At 40.5% G+C, this 21,907-nt stretch overlaps 2 protein-coding genes across 2 annotated transcripts; one reads left to right on the top strand and one right to left on the bottom strand.

The window, feature by feature from the left end:
* Window positions 1-1,101: 1,101 nt before the first annotated feature.
* pum2 (pumilio RNA-binding family member 2) lies at window positions 1,102-17,655 on the bottom strand. The gene is given in 23 exon segments (XM_018694964.2): window positions 1,102-3,712; window positions 4,650-4,842; window positions 6,022-6,143; window positions 7,418-7,543; window positions 8,327-8,464; window positions 8,627-8,755; window positions 8,872-9,001; window positions 9,129-9,396; window positions 9,545-9,772; window positions 9,893-10,201; window positions 10,390-10,530; window positions 10,750-10,870; window positions 11,236-11,381; window positions 11,525-11,632; window positions 11,788-11,881; window positions 11,976-12,153; window positions 12,155-12,271; window positions 12,527-12,699; window positions 12,792-12,979; window positions 13,222-13,327; window positions 13,672-13,740; window positions 15,479-15,842; window positions 17,345-17,655. Coding segments are annotated over 22 exon segments (3,567 nt in total). The 5' UTR covers window positions 15,830-15,842; window positions 17,345-17,655; the 3' UTR covers window positions 1,102-3,580.
* Window positions 17,656-18,088: 433 nt separating this feature from the next.
* LOC108895950 (rho-related GTP-binding protein RhoB) lies at window positions 18,089-21,352 on the top strand. The gene has a single exon (XM_018694965.2). The coding sequence runs from the start codon at window positions 18,261-18,263 to the stop codon at window positions 18,849-18,851; it is 591 nt and encodes a 196-aa protein (XP_018550481.1). The 5' UTR covers window positions 18,089-18,260; the 3' UTR covers window positions 18,852-21,352.
* Window positions 21,353-21,907: the final 555 nt, after the last annotated feature.

The raw sequence follows: 21,907 nt of genomic DNA on the forward strand, positions 1-21,907 counted from the left end.
CTTATTCTCAGCAAATAAAGACTCTCCTTAAATATATTGAGATTAAATGTAGTAAACTGTTTGAAAATAAAGTGTGCAATTACACTCAATTAGTTTGGCTTTCTCATAAATAAAACTACTTTCAAGTACACAGGAATTAACAAATTATCAGTAGTAAATGTATGTGTTATGCAGAGGTTTTAATATATTGTACAGTGTATCATATTATTGGATTATTACTGTTGATGGATGAATGTTTTACAGCTGTGGCAGGTCAAGGTGGAGCTAATTTAAACAATTTTTTTATATTTTTGGTTGGTTTAACCTGCAAGAATGCACTATATTTGCTAAGATAATATGTTTTAGTGTATAAAATATTAATTTAAAAAGTAACTATAGTACTGATGTAGCAGACTAGATGCAGTGTAGCCTTTCCCTGACTTGTTCTTTTCAGCTACATGGGGTGCTTTGTCTCTTGATGGTGCAGCTTTGATATGGTTTTGCATGTATACTACAATTAAACTGAGGCCCTTTGTTTACACTCAACATGGTGTGTGTGTGTCTAGTCCTGCAGCGCTGATAAATAAGGCGTGTTTTATTTAAGGAGCTCAATTCACATGCAAACAAGTAGGCTACTTGTTTTTTTAAATTCATAATTAAATTAGTTTTCACTTCACATTTAAGGATCTTTTCATGTTGATCAGCACTAAATAAAACATGAAATACATTTTGATTCAATGTAAGACCATAAAACATATTATGCACAATATATCTATATAGATATGTTTTATAGTTGACCAGTATTGTCTGTCGGATGAATTGTGGAGTAGAAGTGTGCAGTAGCATAAAATGGAAATTCTCAGTTTAAGTTTGGGTTAATAAAACATTTGAGAAATTATTTTTTTAGGAACAGAAAATTGCATTGGGTTAAACAGAATTCAGTATATCGATAGTCTGATATTAAGTAGTTAATAGGCCTTCATGATTACAAATAAACCTCGACACAACTTCTATTTTGGACAGATTATAGTTGTATTTTAATTCCAGCTCCTGAAAATGTGATTTCCTAAGATGATTTTCACATCAAACCAAACACAATAAGAAAAACCACAACAATGCAGGTCAAATGTTAGAAGAACAGTTTAATCATACATAGTCACAATTCTGCTTCCAAAAATGAGTTTGTTTTCTTCATCTAACATCTGGAAATGTACATAAGGCCACCTGAAAATGTACATGACTTTGACAGTGTGACAAAACTCATATGTTCATATTTATATAATTGACAATATTTTACATTGCTTTTGCTTACAAGGTAGAAGCTGTTCCAAAATACAGCACTCTTCTGTACAAAAATAATTCTCGTCATATCCTGTGAAGTTTCCATGGTAGCAGAGAGGACTAAATGCAGCCTCAGTTTTTAGTACAGAGTGTTTGTTTTCCTTTTTAAACTGTCACACATCAGAAAGACTATCAACAGTGGATGTTACAGCTCCAGTACAAATAGAGGCTGGCCTTTCCCATAACAGATTAAAAACAGAAACCATGCCAGATTGTGAAGCCATAAACTTTTTTTTCCTTTAAAATAACACTTGATCAAATAAAACTGTATACATTATATTCAGGGGGGAAAGGAGTGATGAATATACACACATCAAAATGCACATTTTTGCCTTTTTTCCCCAAAAAGTGTAAAAGACATCCCATTTACAGCATAAACGTTTACAAATGTACAACTGTACAGACGAAATAAAAGCATCACTACAAATTTAGAGCAAGGCCTGTCAAACACCACAACTAGACATTTTTTTTCAATTAAACTAATAATCTTACACTTAATTAACTGCACATATACTACATGTATTCTACAATTATTCATATGAAGCAAAGAAGCCATCACTACGAGCATTACAGGTGAATTGTATAGCTTTTGATGGCCCCACCGGCCTCCACCAATGCACTTGCATACCCAACCAAATGAAAAAAAAAAAATTTAAAAGCAAAAACAGGACCATAAAAAAGAAAGAAAAAAAAAAGAAACAAAAGGTTCTTCCAACATCCCTTTCTTCCACTTCTCCACTAGCTCTAATTCAGTTCACCTCAGCTATACAAAGCTGGGATGAACTCCACTTCACAACTTTTTTTTTGGACTACTCAGACCTTCAGGCGGTGGGGGTCCCATCATTGCTGCAAGCCCCCGACCCAAAAGCAACAATTTACTGATACATAAAGATGCTATACATCGCTAAACTACTTCTACGCAAGAGATGATTATTCAGTACATAAAGATACTGTTTTCTAGGGCAGTGTTCATCTCAAACTACAAGACAAAGAAGATGTTACACAAAACATGATAAAGAAAAAAATCATTCCAAGGATTAAAACCTGTCACAGCATGCCAACGCATACCCCACCTCCCACCCCTGCTATTCCCTCAAAAAAAAGAAAAAAGAAAAAAAAAAGCTCCCCACTACGGTCATTTCACGTTAAGATTATACCAGGTTAAACGCCCGCTGTACAACCAAACCTCATGCTCTGCTTCTATAAGTTAATGGTAGCTTTTATCTTGCATAAATGCCCCCCCCCCCCTCCCAAGCGATCACCAGGATGAGGGGGGAAAGTAAAAGACGGCTCAAATGGGGCTCAGTGGATGCAGCAGCTCAGGTTTGTCAGGATGTAAGTGTTTAGTACCGAAACGTCAGGCAGACTACCAGACTACAAGCTGCTGGGGTAAACACACGCTTTCTGCCCCTTTCCCCCCCACTTAGCCTGGAAAAAAGAGGCAAGAAAAAGCCACCACCACTAGAAAAACAAAACAAACAAAAAAAAGTCACTACCCTAGACTAAAGCACCAATCCCCAAAGCCAAGACTTCTGTGGCACGTGACACATAGTACTCACCTGTGGACGGAGGAGTTCATATCCATCCATTACTATGTAGTGCTATTTGAAAACTAATCCATCAGCTGCTTTGGCATGGGAAAACACTTTTACTGTGCATGGGATAATATACAAATATAATATTCAATTGCCTAGACTTGATTAGAACAGTTGACATAGTAAGTCTGGTTACAAAAACAAAGGGAATTGTTTTTTTAAAAGGATCTCTCAGTTTAGCCTTATAAAGTCACTTGCTGGTGTTAATTGTAAGAATTGTAAATTTCAGCAAATGTTTAATAAGTTTTTTTTTTTCTACAGAGAATTTACAAGGTAAAAAACTAAAATGTACAAGGATAATATGAAAACCAGTCAAATACATCAATTACATCATTAACAATGGGCTTGTGCTTTACCCAGGAAAAAAAAGAAGAAAAAAAAAAAGAAAGAAATCGGCCTGCTGACTGTGTGTACCCTTGGGGCCACGCTGGGGGCCTGCACCAGGGGTGGCAGAGTGGCAGGGGTCAGTTGTCACAGCGTTCTTAGGTGAAGTTGACTTGTCTTTTTTTTTTTTTTTTGGTTATTCCCCCAAAAAATGGGATGTCAAAGGGTGTCAAAGGCCCTATGGCTAAGGAGCATCTCTCACAGAACAGGGGGTTTGGGGCTAATCCTCCTCGTCCTCACCTTCTTCTTCTTCAGGGGGGGGACCCGGGATGTCGACAGGACTACATGAGGCCATTTGTGGGGCCGCCAATGGGACCTAGTTCAGATCCGCTCTTCATGTAGTACTTTTCTAGCTTGGCCAGAATGTGCTTCCCGTAGGTGTATTTGCGCAAAGTGGCAATGTGAGGCCGGATCTAAAAAAGAAAACCAAAGTCCAAAGTCAAAGTTATCTTGTTTCAAATTCAAAGCCAGTCGTGTTTAATCTGATGTAGACTAAACTTTTTTCAATGTCTGACAAGAAAGATGGAGGAAAAGCAAAAATATTCCACACCCACGCTCAAAACAATGTCTGTGTTCACAAAAAGGTCAACAGGAAATATATGTATAAAGATTGTTTCTACATCCAGGTCAAGTGAAAAAAGGTCAATATGAGCCAATTTGACCCTGCTATGGCCTCAAAACATGTTTTTTTAACAATGACTAAATCTAAGGTTGCATTCAGACCAACTTTAACAAAGTCCTCTTATTCATCTGAATGAGCGAATGACCACTCTAGTGGCACAGCAGGGGAACTGATGCAGGGTTGTTCCACCAAAAACACAAGTTGAACCTGACTGATCTTTTGCTGCAGCGCACTGTCTTCCAGTAAGGATATAAACAGTGCAGTTTTATGGTTTACTTTGCAACTGTCGCAATGTAAGATAATATAATCTAATTTCTGTGGTGTTACATATCCAGAGCTGTAAAACTATTTCTCATAAAATAATAAACCTGGTATTGATATCTGACAAGCCTTCAAACTCAGACCTATTACTCAAACTGGTCTGTCTGGATTGCATTTCATGTGTCATGGCTATCTGAAATAACACATGCTGTTTTCTGTCTGAATGCTGCTGAGTGATCAACATTTTCTGATGTTGTTCAAGGCTCTGCACACAGAGTAAACCTTCACAGAGGTCTAATCAACCAGAAAACTGAGACACCTGTGTGTGTGTGCAGGACCTTTAACAGTTTCCTCATATAAAATGTTCATTTAATCCAAACAGAAATTAACTAGGACAAAGGTTTCAACCGTTTTTCTTGCCGTGTACCTTTTCTCTCCATATGCACACATTTAAGTAGTTAACTCACCTTGTGCATGATGATTTTGCGTTGAGCGGGTTCTGCCATGTCAATCATCCTTTGGACAACGTAATTGGCGTACTGGTCCTTCATCATGGTGTACAGGGCGCTGTGAGGCCCATCTTTCTGGCAACACACTTCATCTATCAGCAGAGCTCTCTCAGCACGTGAGGAGTGGATCACACACTTCTCCACAACATTACTGAGGAAAAACAGAGAGAAAAATCTATTATACACATAGAAGAGTTGATGGAGTGATATGGATGACCAGTCAGGAAGATTTCTCATTTCTCCATTAGGAATGCACTTTGGTAACAATTTTTAAAATAGTTTTGAGGTTGTAATTAAATTATATTTTAACAGAATATTCCCCCCTTCAGTTGTCAAATAGCTCTGAAAGGACAAAAATTAATTGAAAAAAAAAAAACAAAAAAAAAAAAAAACATGAAGACTTTTTAATGCACATGTTGCAAATCTGTTTATCCAACTTGGTTGTGATGCCCAGTGGGCCCGGGGCTTTATCCAGGTCTGTCTGATGGTCAGTACACTACTGTGTGTACACACTGTCTGGATTTTCCACCTCTTTAGAGTGGCTGCTTTTTTTCCCTTTTTTCATGTTATTGCTTCCCATACATTTTCATGTTTTAAAAAAAAAAAAAAAGAAAAAAAAAGAAAAAAGGCTGAGGCAGCTGATTAAAAAAGCTCAGTGTCTACACACTCTTAGCCTACATGAACATTTGCATTTGGGTCATTAACTGTCTCTCTTTTTAAAAAGCCTTTGTTTACATCTCACATTATCCCATGGAGCCACCTGGCTCATGGTGTCACACACCTGACTCCCTCACTTTTCCCCCCTTCAGATCTCTGACTGATGGAAATCCGTCATTGCGAAGGAAAACTTTAATCCCTGGATATTGCTTTATCTATAGCCGTGAGAGCCAAGATTTCTGGTTTGAAAATTCAATTTGTATAACTTAACAAGGCTATTAGTAAGCAAGGGCAGGAACAAGTTAAATTAATGTTGAAAAATAAGAGGTCCAGTTTCAACCTCAACAAATATATTACCATTTTCCATGCTGAATTTGCTGTCCATTTTTTCCATCAGCAAATGTAAAAATCTGGCATGTGCATATTTACAACAGCAGACTGTTAAATGTTGCTTGTGGAAACTTAAAACAACATGAAACCTGAAATGTAGGTTAGGTGACACCCATGTTCAACATACTCCTGAGGACAATTCATAACAGAAAACTGTGCACTGTCAGACAGTGAAATGGCCACCCTCAGGTAGGTGTCAGTAAACTCTTAATCTCTCCCAGTGCATTAAAAAAAAAAAAAAAAAGAAAAAAAAAGAAAGAAAGAAAGAAAGAAAAAAGCTTACCTTGCAAATTTGTGTTGGCTCAGTACAAGAACCTTTCCACGAACCTCTGCCACTATCTTGCTCTTATCTTCTGGTCTGCCGTGCTCCAAAACATGCTGAATCACGTAGTTACCGTACTGATCCTGCAGGAGGCAGTGAAGGTGTGAGGTCGAGGTTACCAGCCGTTAAATAATGATCAAATGACAAATAATCAGTGCGACACCCTTTACTCTGATTGATTCTCATGCACTACTTTTCACCATTGGTCTTTATTGGTGTGAGATAAATCATGCAGCTCTACAATGATAGGTAGACGACTGAGTGACACCCCCATTCGTAGTCTTACAATACCCTTACGTCATCACTGCGGAAGGTCAGACAAAACAGATGCTGCTGGTTTGGGGTGTTGCTGACCAGGCAGCACAACCAATAGCATCTTTGCCCCTTCAGAAATGGGTGATAGACAGTTATGGGTTTCATTTTAGTGTGACAAGATGGAGACAAAAACTCACCTGACCAAGCAACAAATAACACCACTCTCCAATTGATCTTGTTAAAGTAGTAATTTGTTGGGTAGGTAATGTGATCTCCAACTTTAATTGGGGAGTATTTGCCTTCAAATTCATTTCCTGTCAATCTGTTTTAACAAGAACTTGGATTATTTTGTTTTTTGACTTTAACTAAAGGGCTTGAGGTGAAGTTACAAGTGTTTTGAGCGCCACTTATGAACACTATAGTTGTCCACTCTTTCAGAGCTACTTTCAAGCAATTACAGTGAGATCAAGGAGACGAAAAACAGAAAAACAGATTGATCAGGAGATGCTGTAGGCAAAAAGAGAGGGATCATCAGACAACAGGGAAGCATGTGCCTTGTGAATCCTCTGTGGCATAAAGCAAGAGAGGGGGGGAAAAGGCGAGAAAAAGGCGGTTCAGTGGGTTAGGAGAAGGCCTGTAAAAGTTGGGAGTTGGAGAACTATCTAAATGTTAAATCAGATTGTGTACAAAAGAAAAGATAAATAAAAAGGGAAAGAGGAAGGGAACACAGGGACATCCGCGAGAGAGAGGCAAATTGCTCTGACCTTGAACAGTGCATCGCGGGACACTGTATAATATGTTTTGGGTGTCATCTCCAATGATACGCCTTGATATTTCTAGATGGAATAAGTGAGGGGGCAGGGTGGATGTTTAAATAATCACATGTCAGATGTAATGACAGCTAACAGCACAATTACATTCATCCTTACACTTTACACTTAGCAGACCACAACTACACAACAACAATGACAGGCTAAAAAAAATATGAAATGTCCAAAATGAAGGAGACATGCAAATACACAAGACAAGCACACATGTCAACAATGATCAGTCGCATCTAGCAAACATTAAAATGAGGCAGATTGGAGACAGATGTGCTCACCTGGCCCAGCTGTTCAGAGTGCTGATGCAGCTCTTCCAGGATGGGTAGAGTCTGCTCCTGGGTGCAGTGCTCCAAAATCCTTTGGATCACTCTGCAGCCGTAAGGGTGTGTGGAGAGCACAAACACCTGCAAAAGGAGGTAAAAATAAGAGAAGATTAATATACATGTATGAATACAAATATTAGAGCATATTCTTACAGGGATTCTTCTATGGAATAAAGTATTGATGAGGAAGGAAATGCACTGAACCCCTTGGTAAGACCAGGAGGCTACACATTTTCCTTACAAGAAAACTCCATGGGAACTTCTAAGTTGCATTTTATCGTGTTACAATTTCTTTACAACCTAAATTTAGGATTCAAATACAGTCCTCTGCCACTGTCTGGCAGGAGTTGTTGTGTTTGAGTGTTTCAGCTTCATATTTTCCTCTCATCTCGACATAATGCTGTAGGTGGTTGTGTACATTAGTGGTCCACCCTGCTCTTCACAGCAACGTGACCCTGTGCTCTGCCTGTCTGCTCTTTGTTTTTTTTTTAACAGTTTTAACACAAGATCAGCTTTTCCATCAGTACATCACAACGCTTTGATTACTCGAGTGAAAGAACTTTTCTCCTCGCTCAACAACTAATTTTAGATTATGTTTGATTCTCTTTTCTGCAATTGTGTTGTGATTCACTGACGTCTGATCCATTTGCTTCTTATTCATATTACTGAGAAATTTGAAGAGCCTCAATTAGAGATTATTCATGGAGGAGCCTTAAACAACATGCTCTTTTAAAAAGAACTAATGAGGCTGGTCTCTAACAAAAGAGAGATGAAGTAGCAGTTACATTTTCATCTCCAACTGAAACTGTAGATTACACAGACAATGACTGGCAGCTGAGCCCTTTCTCATAATAATAAACCCACCTGGCCCTGGAAGGCATCAATAATAAACTGGAGGGCCTGAGGCTGGACACACTCAATGCACTTCTGTACCACATGGTTCCCATTCTGGTCCTTCACACACTTCAATACGTGGCCATCCAACTCGCGGACGATGTCGCTCTGAAATGAAGAAATTATGGAACAGGGACAAAATTGTATCAGATGTCACGGTATTAAAACTGACGACTGCAATATGTTAGACTGATTAAAGAGGAAAAAAGACAATAAAACATGGCTAGCAAAAACGTTTCTTAAAAGAACTGAAATCTCACTTACAATTACCTGCTGGTCTGAGGAAATGGACTCCAAAGCTTTCTGGATGACCCTACAACCATACATCTGCAAAGCCAGGGGGAGGACATGTCCACGGATACGTGTTGCCAATGCCAGCTTCTGGTCTGCGCTTCCAAACTGCATGAAACAAAACAAAGTATACTGCATACACGCCACAGAACACAGAGTCACTGTTCTAGTCAATATAGTGTGGTCACTGAACTGACACCAGGATGAACTTTTTCAGTCCCAACCTCAAAAAACTTTTGGATGACATAGTTCCCAAATACATCAGTCATCAATTGGTATGCTGCTTGCAGAATCTCTCCAAACACCATCTGCCTCTCAGCAGGAGTGGCCCTCTCTAGCTTCTGCTGGATAAATCTAAATTCAAGATTTAGATTGGATCAAAGAACAAACAAAGAAATTAGTAAGATTGCGGTAAGCCAACGTGATGCATTCCCCATGTTAAGGTATCCAGTTAAAACGCCTGAACAAATATCTTAGCCACCTGGATCCGTGTTGGTCTTGAGAGAACTCCACCATGTGTCCTGGGAGGTCACGGAGCTGGAGATTTGGGAACCGATTGTTCCTGAAGTCTTCCAGTAGGCGGCTGCGTCCGGACGGCATGACATCAGAGCGACTGTAACGGGGCCGAGACGGGGGAAACAGCTGGCTGCTGGAATTGAACAGACTGGACGTACCACCGGTGCTCCGGTACTTTGCCTCAGCTCCAGGTGCTGCAGAAATGTAACGCCCGCTGCCATTTGTCAGGCCACCTAGAATTATAGGGGGAGGGAGAGGGTTTTTTTTAAACAAACAATACTCTTACCCCGCACATGTGAGAACAATTTGGGTGCAAAATATCTTATTTAACCCACATTTTTGAAGATGATCATTCAGCATTACCATAAATACTAAGCTTACCTAGGTGAAGGCTGGAAGAGGATCCATGAGAAGAGGGCAAAGAAGGTGGAGGAGTGAGTGGGGAGTGACCTGGTGTCAGGCCAATGGGGCTGGGTGAGGAGGAGTAACCCAGGCTGTTGTAAAACGGCTGGCCAATGGGTGTTAAACTGCTGCCACCACGTTTGTACAGGTCAGAACTAGCCAACAGGGAGTCCCTGCGAGATACACTGCTACTGGTAGAGCTGGATACTGTAAGAAAAGGAAATAACAGAGTGCCAGTGTAAAAAAACAAAAAACAAAAAAAAACAGGCAGCTATAAATAAACTGTTCTTTTTAAATCCTAATGTAGCTCGTGGCTGAGTCACTGACCAGAAGAGCCGAAGGCTCCAAGAGCAGAGCCAAGGCCCACGCCAAGAGAGCCGCCAGTGCTGCTGAAGCCCAGGGAGGAGCTTGGTGGTGGTGGGGCTGCAGAGGTGTGTGAGAAAAGGGAGCTGCTCTGAGAAGTGTTAGGGACTGATCCAGAGCCGTAGAACGAGCTGGAGGGCAGGCCACTGCTGGGTGGGGGAGCCTGCTGCTGCTGCTGCGGTTGTGGTTGAGGTTGAGGCATGGAGCGGTACAGCCCGTTGGCTGGAGGACCAGACATGTTGTTGCCAGAGCCAGATGCAGACACCGCAGCTGCTGGTGGAGAGGGAGAGGAGGGAGTGAGGGGTGAAAGGAGATTTAAGGTCAGAATGGATTGGTATAGGTATGACTTGAGGGAGTGGCTGGCAATGGATTTAGACCATCAATTACTCCCAGTGTGTTCACCAGAGCCCTGCATCCACATATAGAAAATGATCTATCATTATAGATGAATCAGTGCTTACCAGCCTGTGCGGCAGCAGGGTTGATGAGGAGAGGGGTCTGGACTAGACGAACTGGCCCACCTAGACCAGTTCGGGCACCAGGGCCCATCACAAGAGCTCCAGTCTGGTCATAGTAAGCTGCAGGGGCCAAGACCTGATAGCCTGAGGAGATGAGGAACACAACAGCTCAGCAATTATAGATCACTCAATTTAAAAAAGGAATCTCAATTTGTAACCATTATTCTCAAACATAACCTCAACTAGGAGGAAACACCATCTTCAATTAGTGATAATTATGAGGTTGAACAACAAGGAAATCAAACTTATTACAATAGAAAATATTAAGAGAGTGCCTGTGCTTGTATCAAGTGATCAACTAACCAGGCATTCCTGTGTACGCCAATGCAGGATTTGCAGCAGCTGCTGCAGCTAGAGATTCTTGCTGACTCTGCTGGCCTTGCCCTGGTGTGAGAGGTCGCTGGTTGGTTCCTGTGCGCATCACCTGGAAGAGATGGTAAGGATAAGATGCACAGACTGCACAGAGTGCCACATCAAAAGCTTTGAGGTGTACTCTGTAATTGAAGCTCCTAACAACTTCAGATATTAAATATTTATAATCAAATTTGATTGACAGTTGCCGAGCAATAAGAACAACAAACAATTTTTTGATTTAAATGTTGCTACACTCTGATTGGTTCAACACAAGGAGAGAAACAAATGCATACAACCTTCCATTTGATTTATTGGAACTGCATCTCAAAGCACAATATTTTGATGTAATCCAGACAATTTACAGGGCAAATCAAAAAATTTAATTACCAACATTTAAACTAACCAGCCAGGCTAGAATATATAAATGATTCCTACCTGTGGTTGGCCTGGCCCTGGTCCCTGATTGGATGCTTGCTGATTAGCTGAGTGATTGGCAGTAGATGCAGCCTGTTGCTGGAAAAGATTAGCTGGGTACACACCCCAAGGGACACCATAGTACTGTGGAGGAACCACTGTGGGCCCTGAGGGACACAATTCAAAATTACATACAAATCTTATACAACCGATGAATACAGTAATTTAATCTTGGCACAGTTGCCTTATGTATCAAAGACACACCCACATCTCAATGAAAGTTTAAACTGGAAATGTGCTAAGTTATCACCTGCAAGCGTGGCTGCAGCTGCCAGCCCAGCGGCAGTGTAGGGATCGGCTCCAGGGGGGGCAGCATTAATGATGTAAGGGTTTGGCACGAATGCAGGAGCAAGGCCAGCTGGGTAATACGAGGAACAGCCATGTAATTTATATTTCCATATCAAATCTCATTCAAATGACTATTCAACTGTAAAAAACTGTTGAGACACAAAGTACTTTTTACTACATGACACACTGCACTAGACAGTGAATAAGACAAACAGCCTGACTTACCGAGATGCTGCTGCTGGGCTGCAGCCAGGGCGTATTGTTGTTGCTGAGCTGCAGTGAGCTGTTGAACAGTCAGGGGATTAGATCTCTGGAATAACTGAAAAACACAAACACATAAAAAAGGGATGACAATCTGTTGAGTAAACTTAGAGTTGGAGCTCTTAATAGACATGTTTTGTGTTTTAACAGACCTGCTGCTGAGAGTTGTAGTCAAACAATCCTACAGGAGTCCCTGAGGAGTCCACCTGAATCTGGTTCCCAGCATAGTCAAACTGGAGGGACTCCACACCGGCCTGCTGCTCCATTCCTCCCATGTTCTGGGCCTCCTGGTTCTGGAAGTCCTCAGCTTGGGACCTTGTTTTGGGCAGGGTTCTGCTGTTGGAGGGCATGGGGGTGGTGCTGTCCCATCATCTCTAATCCTGTCTGACTGGGGCCCATCCTCTCCACAGCCTCTGTGGGAGAAGCTTGACGGCTTCCCGGGGTCGGACTGGGAAAAGCAAAGAGGTTAATCATCAACACACATGCCATATTAGTACAACACTCCAACTCAGATAGGAAACCTAGTGACATAAATGAGCCTACAACTCTTTGCATTTATATTCATTCGCTCATTCAAACATAGTGAAAATATGGGCACTTTCATTCACTGCTTTTCTCCCCAATGCTCAAATTAAACCAAGTTACAGCTCATTTAGAAATGGGTAACTGTTCACTTTATGTTACCATGAAAAGAAAAACCTACTTGAAGTCTTTGCAGTCTCTGTCCATGCCGTTTAGTAAACCTCTTCCATTGGCTTTAGCTGGGTCACTCTCCTCTCCCACCTTCATCTCTGGGCTCTTGTCCTCTTCAAATGGTGACATCTTCTCTTGGGCATCACCCTTCTCTCTCCCGTCTTGGTCAGCATCTCCTCCACCCTGAATCCACATATAGATTAGGTAAGGCTGTATGCAATAAGCAAAAGAAGTCCCACTATTTGAGTTAGAAATGAGACAGAAAGTTGACTTACATATCCTCCGTTCCTGTAGCGACCATCCATCTTGTCACCAGGAGAGGAGCTCAGGACGTACTCCACCATGCTCACCCCCAGGCCTCCACCTTCTGAGCGAGGTGAAAGCACAGAATTGGCATCACCATTCCCATGGAAACTCTGGCCTGGTCGCCGCTGCACCATGATTGGCTGAGACACTGAATGATCTGAATGAAAAGCCGCGATCATATATCTAAACGGTTATGTATATATAAAAGTATAGCTTAGTAAAATCCCACTGAGACAAAGGCAACACTGCAAACCATGATCAAAATGGTCGCAGAAAAATGCTAACTCCAGTCATGTAATTGGAACAAATTCTTCAAAATAAGATGTCAAGAAAAATTATTAATCTTGGAGAAAGTACAGCTCAGTGAAAATAACAGAAGATGATATAAGAGGCACTCACGAGATGATCCCCAGGCGTTGTCCCTCCACTCCTCTCCAAGAAGCATCCCTTTCCTTCCATCTTTGGCCAATTCATCAGAATCCCAGAGCTTTTTTGCAGGCAAAAGCTATAAACAAAAAATGTAACACGTTTTCTAAACATCATTGAGATGTCGAAGTGCTGAGTAATTATCATCACCAGTTATGTTTACAACTTAGAAGATTAAATATTAGTTTTTACTGTAGTCTTGATTGTCTCACTTTAAATGACAACTGATCAAAATCCCACTTTCCGACTGGTCACAATAACTTCTCTGTTGAAGCTCAACCTATTCTGTTAAGTAGCAAACTACAGATATCTTATAGCTACCTTTTGAGCCTGGACAGGGTGAGTCTTTCAAAGATTTCTATTTTGATTTATTGCTGCACTACAATGGAGAAAAGGATGGATGTTAGGACCAAACCCCCTTACCTCTCCCATGCCCCTTGACTCCAAAGCAAGGGCTTGAAAATCATAGTTCATTTCATCCACACCGCGGACCTTAGATAAAGGGAGGAAGAAAAGAGTTTAAGATAAAATTTTACAGACCAATTTTCATTTGACACTATCAAAATGAAATTTACATCAAACATTTTGATTCTCTGAAATACTACAAGACAAATGCAAAAAATTTCAAGGAGGCCCATAAACCAACTAAAATTTAACTGTTCAATATTGTGGCATTCAACATAATGTTTCAAAATAATCCACACAATACACAAAACAAAAATCTCTAATACTTTTATTTGGTGGTCCTTGCCTTCTTTTACCTTCTTTAATATTTCTTACCAAATTATTTTTAGTCTCACATCTTTTAAGTTTTCATTAACAGTGTAATTTCTTTCTGTCTTTATCCAGATTGCTTGTGTTGCATGACACTGAAATAACTCAAAATAAAAAGTCTGACAGAAGCTAAAAAACAGATTTTCAACTTCCTTATTTACATTTGGGGAAACGAAGTTTGCACTAGGTTGGCATGGTGGTTAGCACTGTTGCCTTGTAGAAAGAGGGTCCAAGCTCTAAATCTAGGTATCAGTTTAAGCCCTTTTGTGAGGAGTTTGCTCGTTTTTCCTGTTTTCTTCACCCAGGCCAAAGACGTGCAGGTTAGGTAAGGTAGGTGTGTTGCTACAGATACCAGTAAAGATCACATCTAATCCAGCAAGGATGTTCTATTTATTTTTTCCAGATTTATCAAGTGAAATATTTTAGATGAATCCATCTTTACAATTTAAATTATTTTTAACTTAAATTATGAAATGTTGCTGAGCTCTTTCAGAAACGAAGACTTTATAATGGCCTGTGGTGTCTTTTCAGTTCAGTCACAGTGGAGAAAATCACTAAGCAACAGAAAGAAAAAAATATAGCTGTGCCGAGGACCATTTCTATTGGTTTCTTCAATACAGTTACTCTACTTTTTTTTCCCCTTCACATTATACGCTCTCATTCTAAACTGGATTTTCAAAAATTACAGCTGTAGCAAACCCTTTTAGCAAACTAAATTTTCACCTTGAGTAAGTTTAATAGGTTTTATCAGGAAATCTTACACACTTTTCCATGTGAAATGAATCAGTTTTTGTATTTAAAGACACAGTCATTAAATTCTGTTACTGTTGCACCCTGCAGCATTCAGCTCTACCAACAAAAGCCACTGACATTTTTCATGTAATCTAACAAACCAGAGAAGAAAATTGATAAATAGTTGGCACCTGGTGTAAATCATCACAGATTAACAGAGCATGTAAAATATGTGACCTATCAAAGTGAATAACAGGCTCTTATTGTTTGGGCTCTACACCACATAATGCGTCCAAACACACACTCTGAGCTAGAAAGACACTACAGAACAGTTACAAGCACACTGTCAATTTATGTAGTTGTTTTAACATCTTAGCAGGCAAGGCCTTGATTTCAGCTTCATTTTAATTCTCTTAATTGTGTTGCTTTTTAAAGTTGTCGTCATCTAAACTATAGGACTTATGGGCACTCCTGAAATACGAAAAGGACAGTGTGCTCTTAAAAAGGACAATAAGCAAGACATTAAACAAACAGTGTGCAGCACAGAATAAATTGCCCTTCACAAAGTATAATACATAAAGAAACAATTGGTTTAATGACTGATACATTAATCAATGTGAATCTTGTAGCCTCTGGTGATGCAAAATACTGCTGTCTGACCATCTAAACTACGCTACACTGAATAACATTTGAAATGATCAGTCTCTGGATGAAAGTTCTTTACCTGGTCAACATGATTGGCATCTCCAGTTGGCCAGCGATGCTTGCTGGGTGCGCACCCTCCAAGCTGCTCTCCAGGCTGCCTCTGAAAGAAGTATCCGACCGTGGCGTCATCCTGAGATCGTCCACTCAGCGGAGGCTGCGGGGTGCCTGGGGTAGGGTTAGGACCCCTGTCCATGCCCTGTAAATGTGGGCCTCCGGGAGCCTGCCCAGCTCCTCCAACTGAGGTTAGGGGCCCTCCACCGTGAACTCTGACACCTCCAGTCTCAGGAGCACCATTTGCATGCAGCATCCCACCTCTTGTCTCCTGCCAGGCCACGTCATTCATACCTAGGATGCTGCATGGAACGCTCATTCCACGGGAAAGCCTAAACAAAACAAAACAAAACATGATGATCTAGTAAAATAAATGATAGCAATCAGTCAAAGTGAACTGTGTTTTAGAGATACAAACATGTGAGTGTTACATTAATGAGTATGTAATCCTCTTGGTAACCACGGTAATTTTGTGCTAACCAAAATAGTAACATTAATTCAGATGTATGATGTCAATTATTGTTTATGACTACTTAAAATAAATGTAGAACCTATAATAACATGGAAGTTCTTGTTGGGCTTTTACATGATGAAAACTTAAAAATGTAGCCCTTATCATTCACTACTCTGTGAGCATTTACACAAACCAGCTTTTGAAGTAGACTTCAAGAAAAGGACGCACCCATAAGAATGGTACATGGGTATCTGCTACAACTTAATTTTCGGGACATGACTAATTCCCGTGTTGCTAACTCCATGCTTTGACTGTATGGTTGAAGATTGTAACGATAGTTAATGTTGCCTTGAATACCCAGACTTAGTTACATAGTTTGCTCATCAACGGAACTTTAATGCTACAGTGTGAGTCTTATTTAGCAATTTACTGATTTATGGATGAGCGACACAAGAACAAAACAAATGTCTGTCAGTGATGTTGGTGGCTTGCATTACCGAGAATGCTAGCTGGGTAACGTTGTCCTGGTGTTAGCTGGCGACCATCAGGCTAACGCGACGCTACCACTCACGTAACGTTATAAATGACTAAAAGGGGACTCGGGGGCAATGAGCTAATGTTACTTATTTTAACGCACAACAAGAGCCGTGACTAGCTTTTAAATTTATGAAACTAGCCACAACGTTTCATCCAACATTACCTACTGATCGTTGTGGCAAACCGATGTGCAAGCCCTTTAGCAAGCTGGCTAACTAACCTAGCCAGCAAGTCCGCTGCTAATATGCAAGCTAACTTTGCGGCTTTTTGAAGATTTTCGCAAATTTTGGCTAGAATTGTTTAATCTTCGTACACCTGTTACTTATCATTCTTTATGCCAAATAATTTATTCACACTAGCGGAAATCAAACATGTTCAGTATTAGCTAATGCTACAAGACTGGAGTGAGCATTAGCCACATCCTTAGCTAACCAGCTAAAGCTAACCGCAGCGGGCCTGCTGTTTATTATTGCTAGACATCAAAGTTAAACTCACGAATTTACCATTGTTTTACAGTAAAACCGCGGGCTCCAGTATTAGACTAAAAACGGGCCGTTTTCTTGACTCGAAACACCACAGTGGCTATTTCGAACAAGCCAAATTAACCAAAATAAGCTAACGCGACAGCTAGCAAACGCTAATTGCCAAGTTGGTGTTGTGTGAGCTAAAACATTAACCAAACACTCAGTGGCTAAACAACATGGCCCCCCTTCAAGTTCCAAACAGAGGGGCCTTAACCGCTAAACAAAAGGGGAAATACTCACACCACGGCAGCCGCCTTCAAACCAGTCGCTTTACAGAGCTTTTGCTTTCGACGTGGACAAATAAAGAAGAGATACTCACGCGTTGTCGTGTCGAGAGAGGGTCTATGCTTGTTGCACGCCGTCAACCCAATTCTATATTGTTTTGTTTCCTTGGAGAGAGCGGTGATTTAGCAAGGCTGGATAGTCAAAGCTAATAGTTTGCCTACGCCAGTGCCCCCTCCCTGTAAATAGCGTGAACTGCGTAGACATGCGTATAACAATGTCAATGTAAATTTGCCTCCCCGTTGTACCTTTTGTACACTACATGTAAAGGTAAAACACAGTTACTTTAATGAGCATTTAATGTGTTTATCAACCTGATAGCCAACATTTTTTAAATAAATTAGCATTATGTCATCCTTTCCACCCAAATACACACTCACACTGCTGCTGCTGGATAACCCATGAAATAAGTTATTTGAATGGATGTTTATTGGACACTGGCTAATTTAATTTTGTGGACAAGGCTGGCTCTGTAACAAAAGTAGCAAAATTATGAAATAATGTTTCAAGTGTGGGGTGTGTTTTAATGATGAGGAGTTTATAATAGAAGCCGCTTTAAATAAGAATTAGAAAAAAAATGTCGCGTAATCTACATGATCAAGCAGTTAGATGTGGCTGATTTTAGCTGATCCTGGGTCGGGTGGGTCCTCGTGGTCCATGACCCTCCTCTACATAAGTAAAACCGATGAGATCCAATCACCTCCTTCATTACAAACTGTGATCTCACCTCCCTATTTCCGATTGGGTTGCTATATTTAGGAAACCACCCTGCGCTTTATAAAGAGCAGCGGGTACTGCCTGGGAAAAGGTTTGGACTTTAGGACACAGCGTCGACTTACGGAACAAGGCTGTCCGGTTTCAGTCAGAGTATTTAAGTAGCGGATACAGCAGGTAGCCTACATATGTGTTTTGGATGCCACATTTGAGCGAGAGATAGTGTAAAAAGACAGAAGATGGCAGACATACGCAAGAAACTTGTCGTGGTGGGGGACGGCGCATGTGGGAAAACATGTCTGCTGATCGTATTCAGCAAAGACGAGTTTCCCGAGGTGTATGTTCCGACTGTGTTTGAGACATATGTGGCGGACATTGAAGTGGACAACAAGCAGGTCCAGCTGGCTCTGTGGGACACAGCCGGACAGGAGGATTACGACCGGCTGCGCCCACTTTCCTATCCGGACACCGATGTCATTCTGATGTGCTTTTCCGTGGACAGCCCGGATTCGCTGGAAAACATCCCAGAAAAGTGGGTCCCCGAAGTCAAACACTTTTGTCCGAATGTACCCATTATACTAGTGGCCAACAAGAAGGATCTGCGCAACGACGAGAACGTGAGGAACGAGCTGTCCCGGTTGAAGCTGGAGCCAGTGAAAACAGAGGATGGCCGGGCCATGGCCATGCGCATTGGCGCATATGACTATTTGGAGTGTTCTGCCAAAACCAAGGAGGGGATCTGGGAAGTATTCGAGACTGCAACGCGGGCAGCCTTACAAAAACGAACAACACCGCCGGGTGGTTGTCTCAAATGCTGCGTGTTGATGTGAATCTGACTCTTGTCTGGAGAACCGAGAGGCGTAGACAAGACGTAACCACCGCTGGGATCCGTGTGTGTCTAAACATGTATGGGCAGTGACCATGGTTTGGATACTCCCTTGTAATCAGACGACCTTGGCTGAACCAAAACGAATGACTTGACTTGACAGACGACTTGTTTTGAACACACTCGATAATCACCTGATATCGGTGTGTGTGTGTGTGTATGTGTGAGAAATGCACTGGTTACAGCATGTTCTTTGTGGGTCACATGATCCCAGCCTGACTGGTGGAGGGGTAAAAAGGACAAACCACTAACCGCTACATTTCAGTGGACGCCTTAACCCCTGTCTCTGATGTGGACAAGGCCTGCTTTCGAGCCAAGATTTTAATTGCTCACTTCTTGTGTTTCACAGTGTTTGCATAGGCCACTGCCTTACTGCCAAGGTTATACATTGTAATAGGCAAATCAGTAATAATTGCACTTGTTATTTATGTCCACTTTGTGTTGTAAATTGACTGCATTAAGTTTGGGAAATTGCACAGAATCTGAAACTACAGCGACTCACAGAAAGTTTTATAAAGCCTGTTAATCAATGTAAGGGTACCTGAAGTGGTCTGTAAAGCTCTTCTGATGTTTTATGCCTTTTTAAATAAAAACATAGCTTCAGTTTACGGTTAATGGTATCAGCTGTCTCAGGTTTGTTAGTTATATCAATGCCCAAAAAGTATGTAATTGACTCCACAGTATTAAATGCCTAGTTTATTAGTTGTTATGCAACAGGCCAAGATTTAATCAGAGGCCTAGGAGAGTACATGTTGGCCAGTTTTGAAAAGGGCTAACCATATTGTCAGAGTTCTGGTTGGTGTTTGTAAGAGTTAAGTGAACAAACAAACAGTTAATCAATTGTTACCAGAAATATTTCTTTTTTCAGGCTTGTTAAGCATGCGTCTACTCTAAATTTCATGCCTGGCTGTGGCTAGAGGGGCCAGTTCTGAGAGGACGTTGATGAAATGGGTTCTTTTGTACATGGATTATCAAAACAGTGGAAGGAAAGGTTACTCAAAATCATTGTCAGTCGTAAATAGCACAGTCAGCGAGGGGAAATGCTGTTATTTTTTTCTTGCAGCCTCAACTGAACCAAGTCATTTCAAGCACATACAGTATCTGAATATGTTTCTGAGCTCTGGAATACAGGTTTAGCTGTTTCACAGGCTGGCATATCTCAGCTGTCTATAACATTTTCCATTTAGCTGCAGCTTTGTTTCCAGTTTTGTGGGTGACATTTCCAAAAGAGAAGATTGAGCATGTGAGATGGTTTAGCATGTGAGTGCTTTGTTCAGTGATATATGTTTTCTTAGAAAGTGTCATGAAAAGAGGAGTGGACTACATCAGAGCTCTATTGAGCCGGTGTAGCCCACTCTCATATGGGATTAAGCCATGGTATGGCAATAAAAAATTTCAATGAAAAGTTATCAGATGTTATGTTATTATAACCACAATCTTATAATAATGACACAAACTTAACCAAAAGGGTATTTCTTTGATTAAAATACCAGACTAAAACTAAACGTAAAGTAGTCATTTTTCTGAAGCTGTAAAAAAGTTTGTTTACAGCTGTAAAACTGAATTATAAATGGTTGAGAAATATGCACACACACACACACAAATTCTATCTCAATGTCTTCCTCTATGACTGTGAATGTACCTCAGAGTTATCTGTTCAGAAACATTGTTGGAGCCTTTGAAGAATTCAATGTCTGTCAGCCAATTTTCCAGTTTTGTGAAATATATCCAGCTCATGTTTGATATGTGTCTACACAGAGGTGTTGTGTAACTGTCCTCTTACACTATAGTGGGAGTGCTTGTTCAAATGACAGCTATGAACATCAATTACAGATACTGTTGCTACACTGAAAATCTAGGGCACACCCCTGGTGGATCTACATTGTGAGTTATTCTGTTAATGGTAACTGAAGACAAAAGAAGCTCAATTTCACTTTAAACATGTCATTTTTTTTTTACCCTGTGATTCAATAAGCAACTATAGTAAAGATAAATCAGAGTTTAAAAGAGTATCTTTTACAAATCCAACCAGAGTTACGATGGTGTAAAAGTCACATTCCCCCCTGCCTTCTGTTGCTGGGCTTTTTGCTGACTTACAGAGCAGGAATGCATTGTGCTGGATTGGTTAATTTTCCCACACTGGCCCCCCTCATGTGCCTCTGATTTCCAGTGTTGTTAGGTTATTATTCACTGATCAGACAGTGCAGTTTTCATCTTCTTCAACAATGGAATCCTGGAGAAGAAAAAATGCTGAAAATGTGCCAAACCTATGTGTTTGTAAGAGTTCAAATTATGACCACATTAATGTAATTACGCAATACTTTCTAAGTTTGAATGGTAGATGACAAACAATGGAAGTTTTTGTGAGGAAAAACAACACAGAATGTAAGGGAACAAGGTACTGTTCTGGGAAACTCAATAAAAAAATCAATGTGTGTCACCATCTCTACTTCTCCATTCCTTTGTGTCATTTTCACACAGTAAAGACCAGTTGATATTGTGTTACTGTGCTGTTAGGTACCCCTGCTTTCAACATGCCTGAAAGTAAGTGTGTGTGTGTGTGTGTGTGTGTGTGTATATATATATATATATATATATATATATATAATACATATATATATATATATATAAATTTTATGACATTTAATACTTAATGAAGGTTGTATAGGTTATATATATATACTTGTAATGGGGTGTTTTTACACTGTTGTGCTATTTTTACTTGAGTAAATGATCTGAATAGTTATTTCACCACTGCTTTTGGATTATACATCTGAAAAATGTATTAATTTATTCCAAAGCCAAACTGAAATAACTTTTAGGGCTTGGCATTTTTGCTATTGTTAACAACAGCTGTCAACACTATATTCATTTCTCTCATTCTCTTTGTTTTATGATCAGAGAGCTTGTGTATCACAGAAGCTATTTGCGTCTCTGCTAAATTTATACCCAAGGAAACAAATGATTCAAGGGCAAATGACAGGGATTTGTAATAGACTT

The sequence above is a fragment of the Lates calcarifer genome, linkage group LG7_1 (genome assembly GCF_001640805.2).
Source record: "Lates calcarifer isolate ASB-BC8 linkage group LG7_1, TLL_Latcal_v3, whole genome shotgun sequence".
In the NCBI taxonomy this organism is placed as follows: domain Eukaryota; kingdom Metazoa; phylum Chordata; class Actinopteri; family Centropomidae; genus Lates; species Lates calcarifer.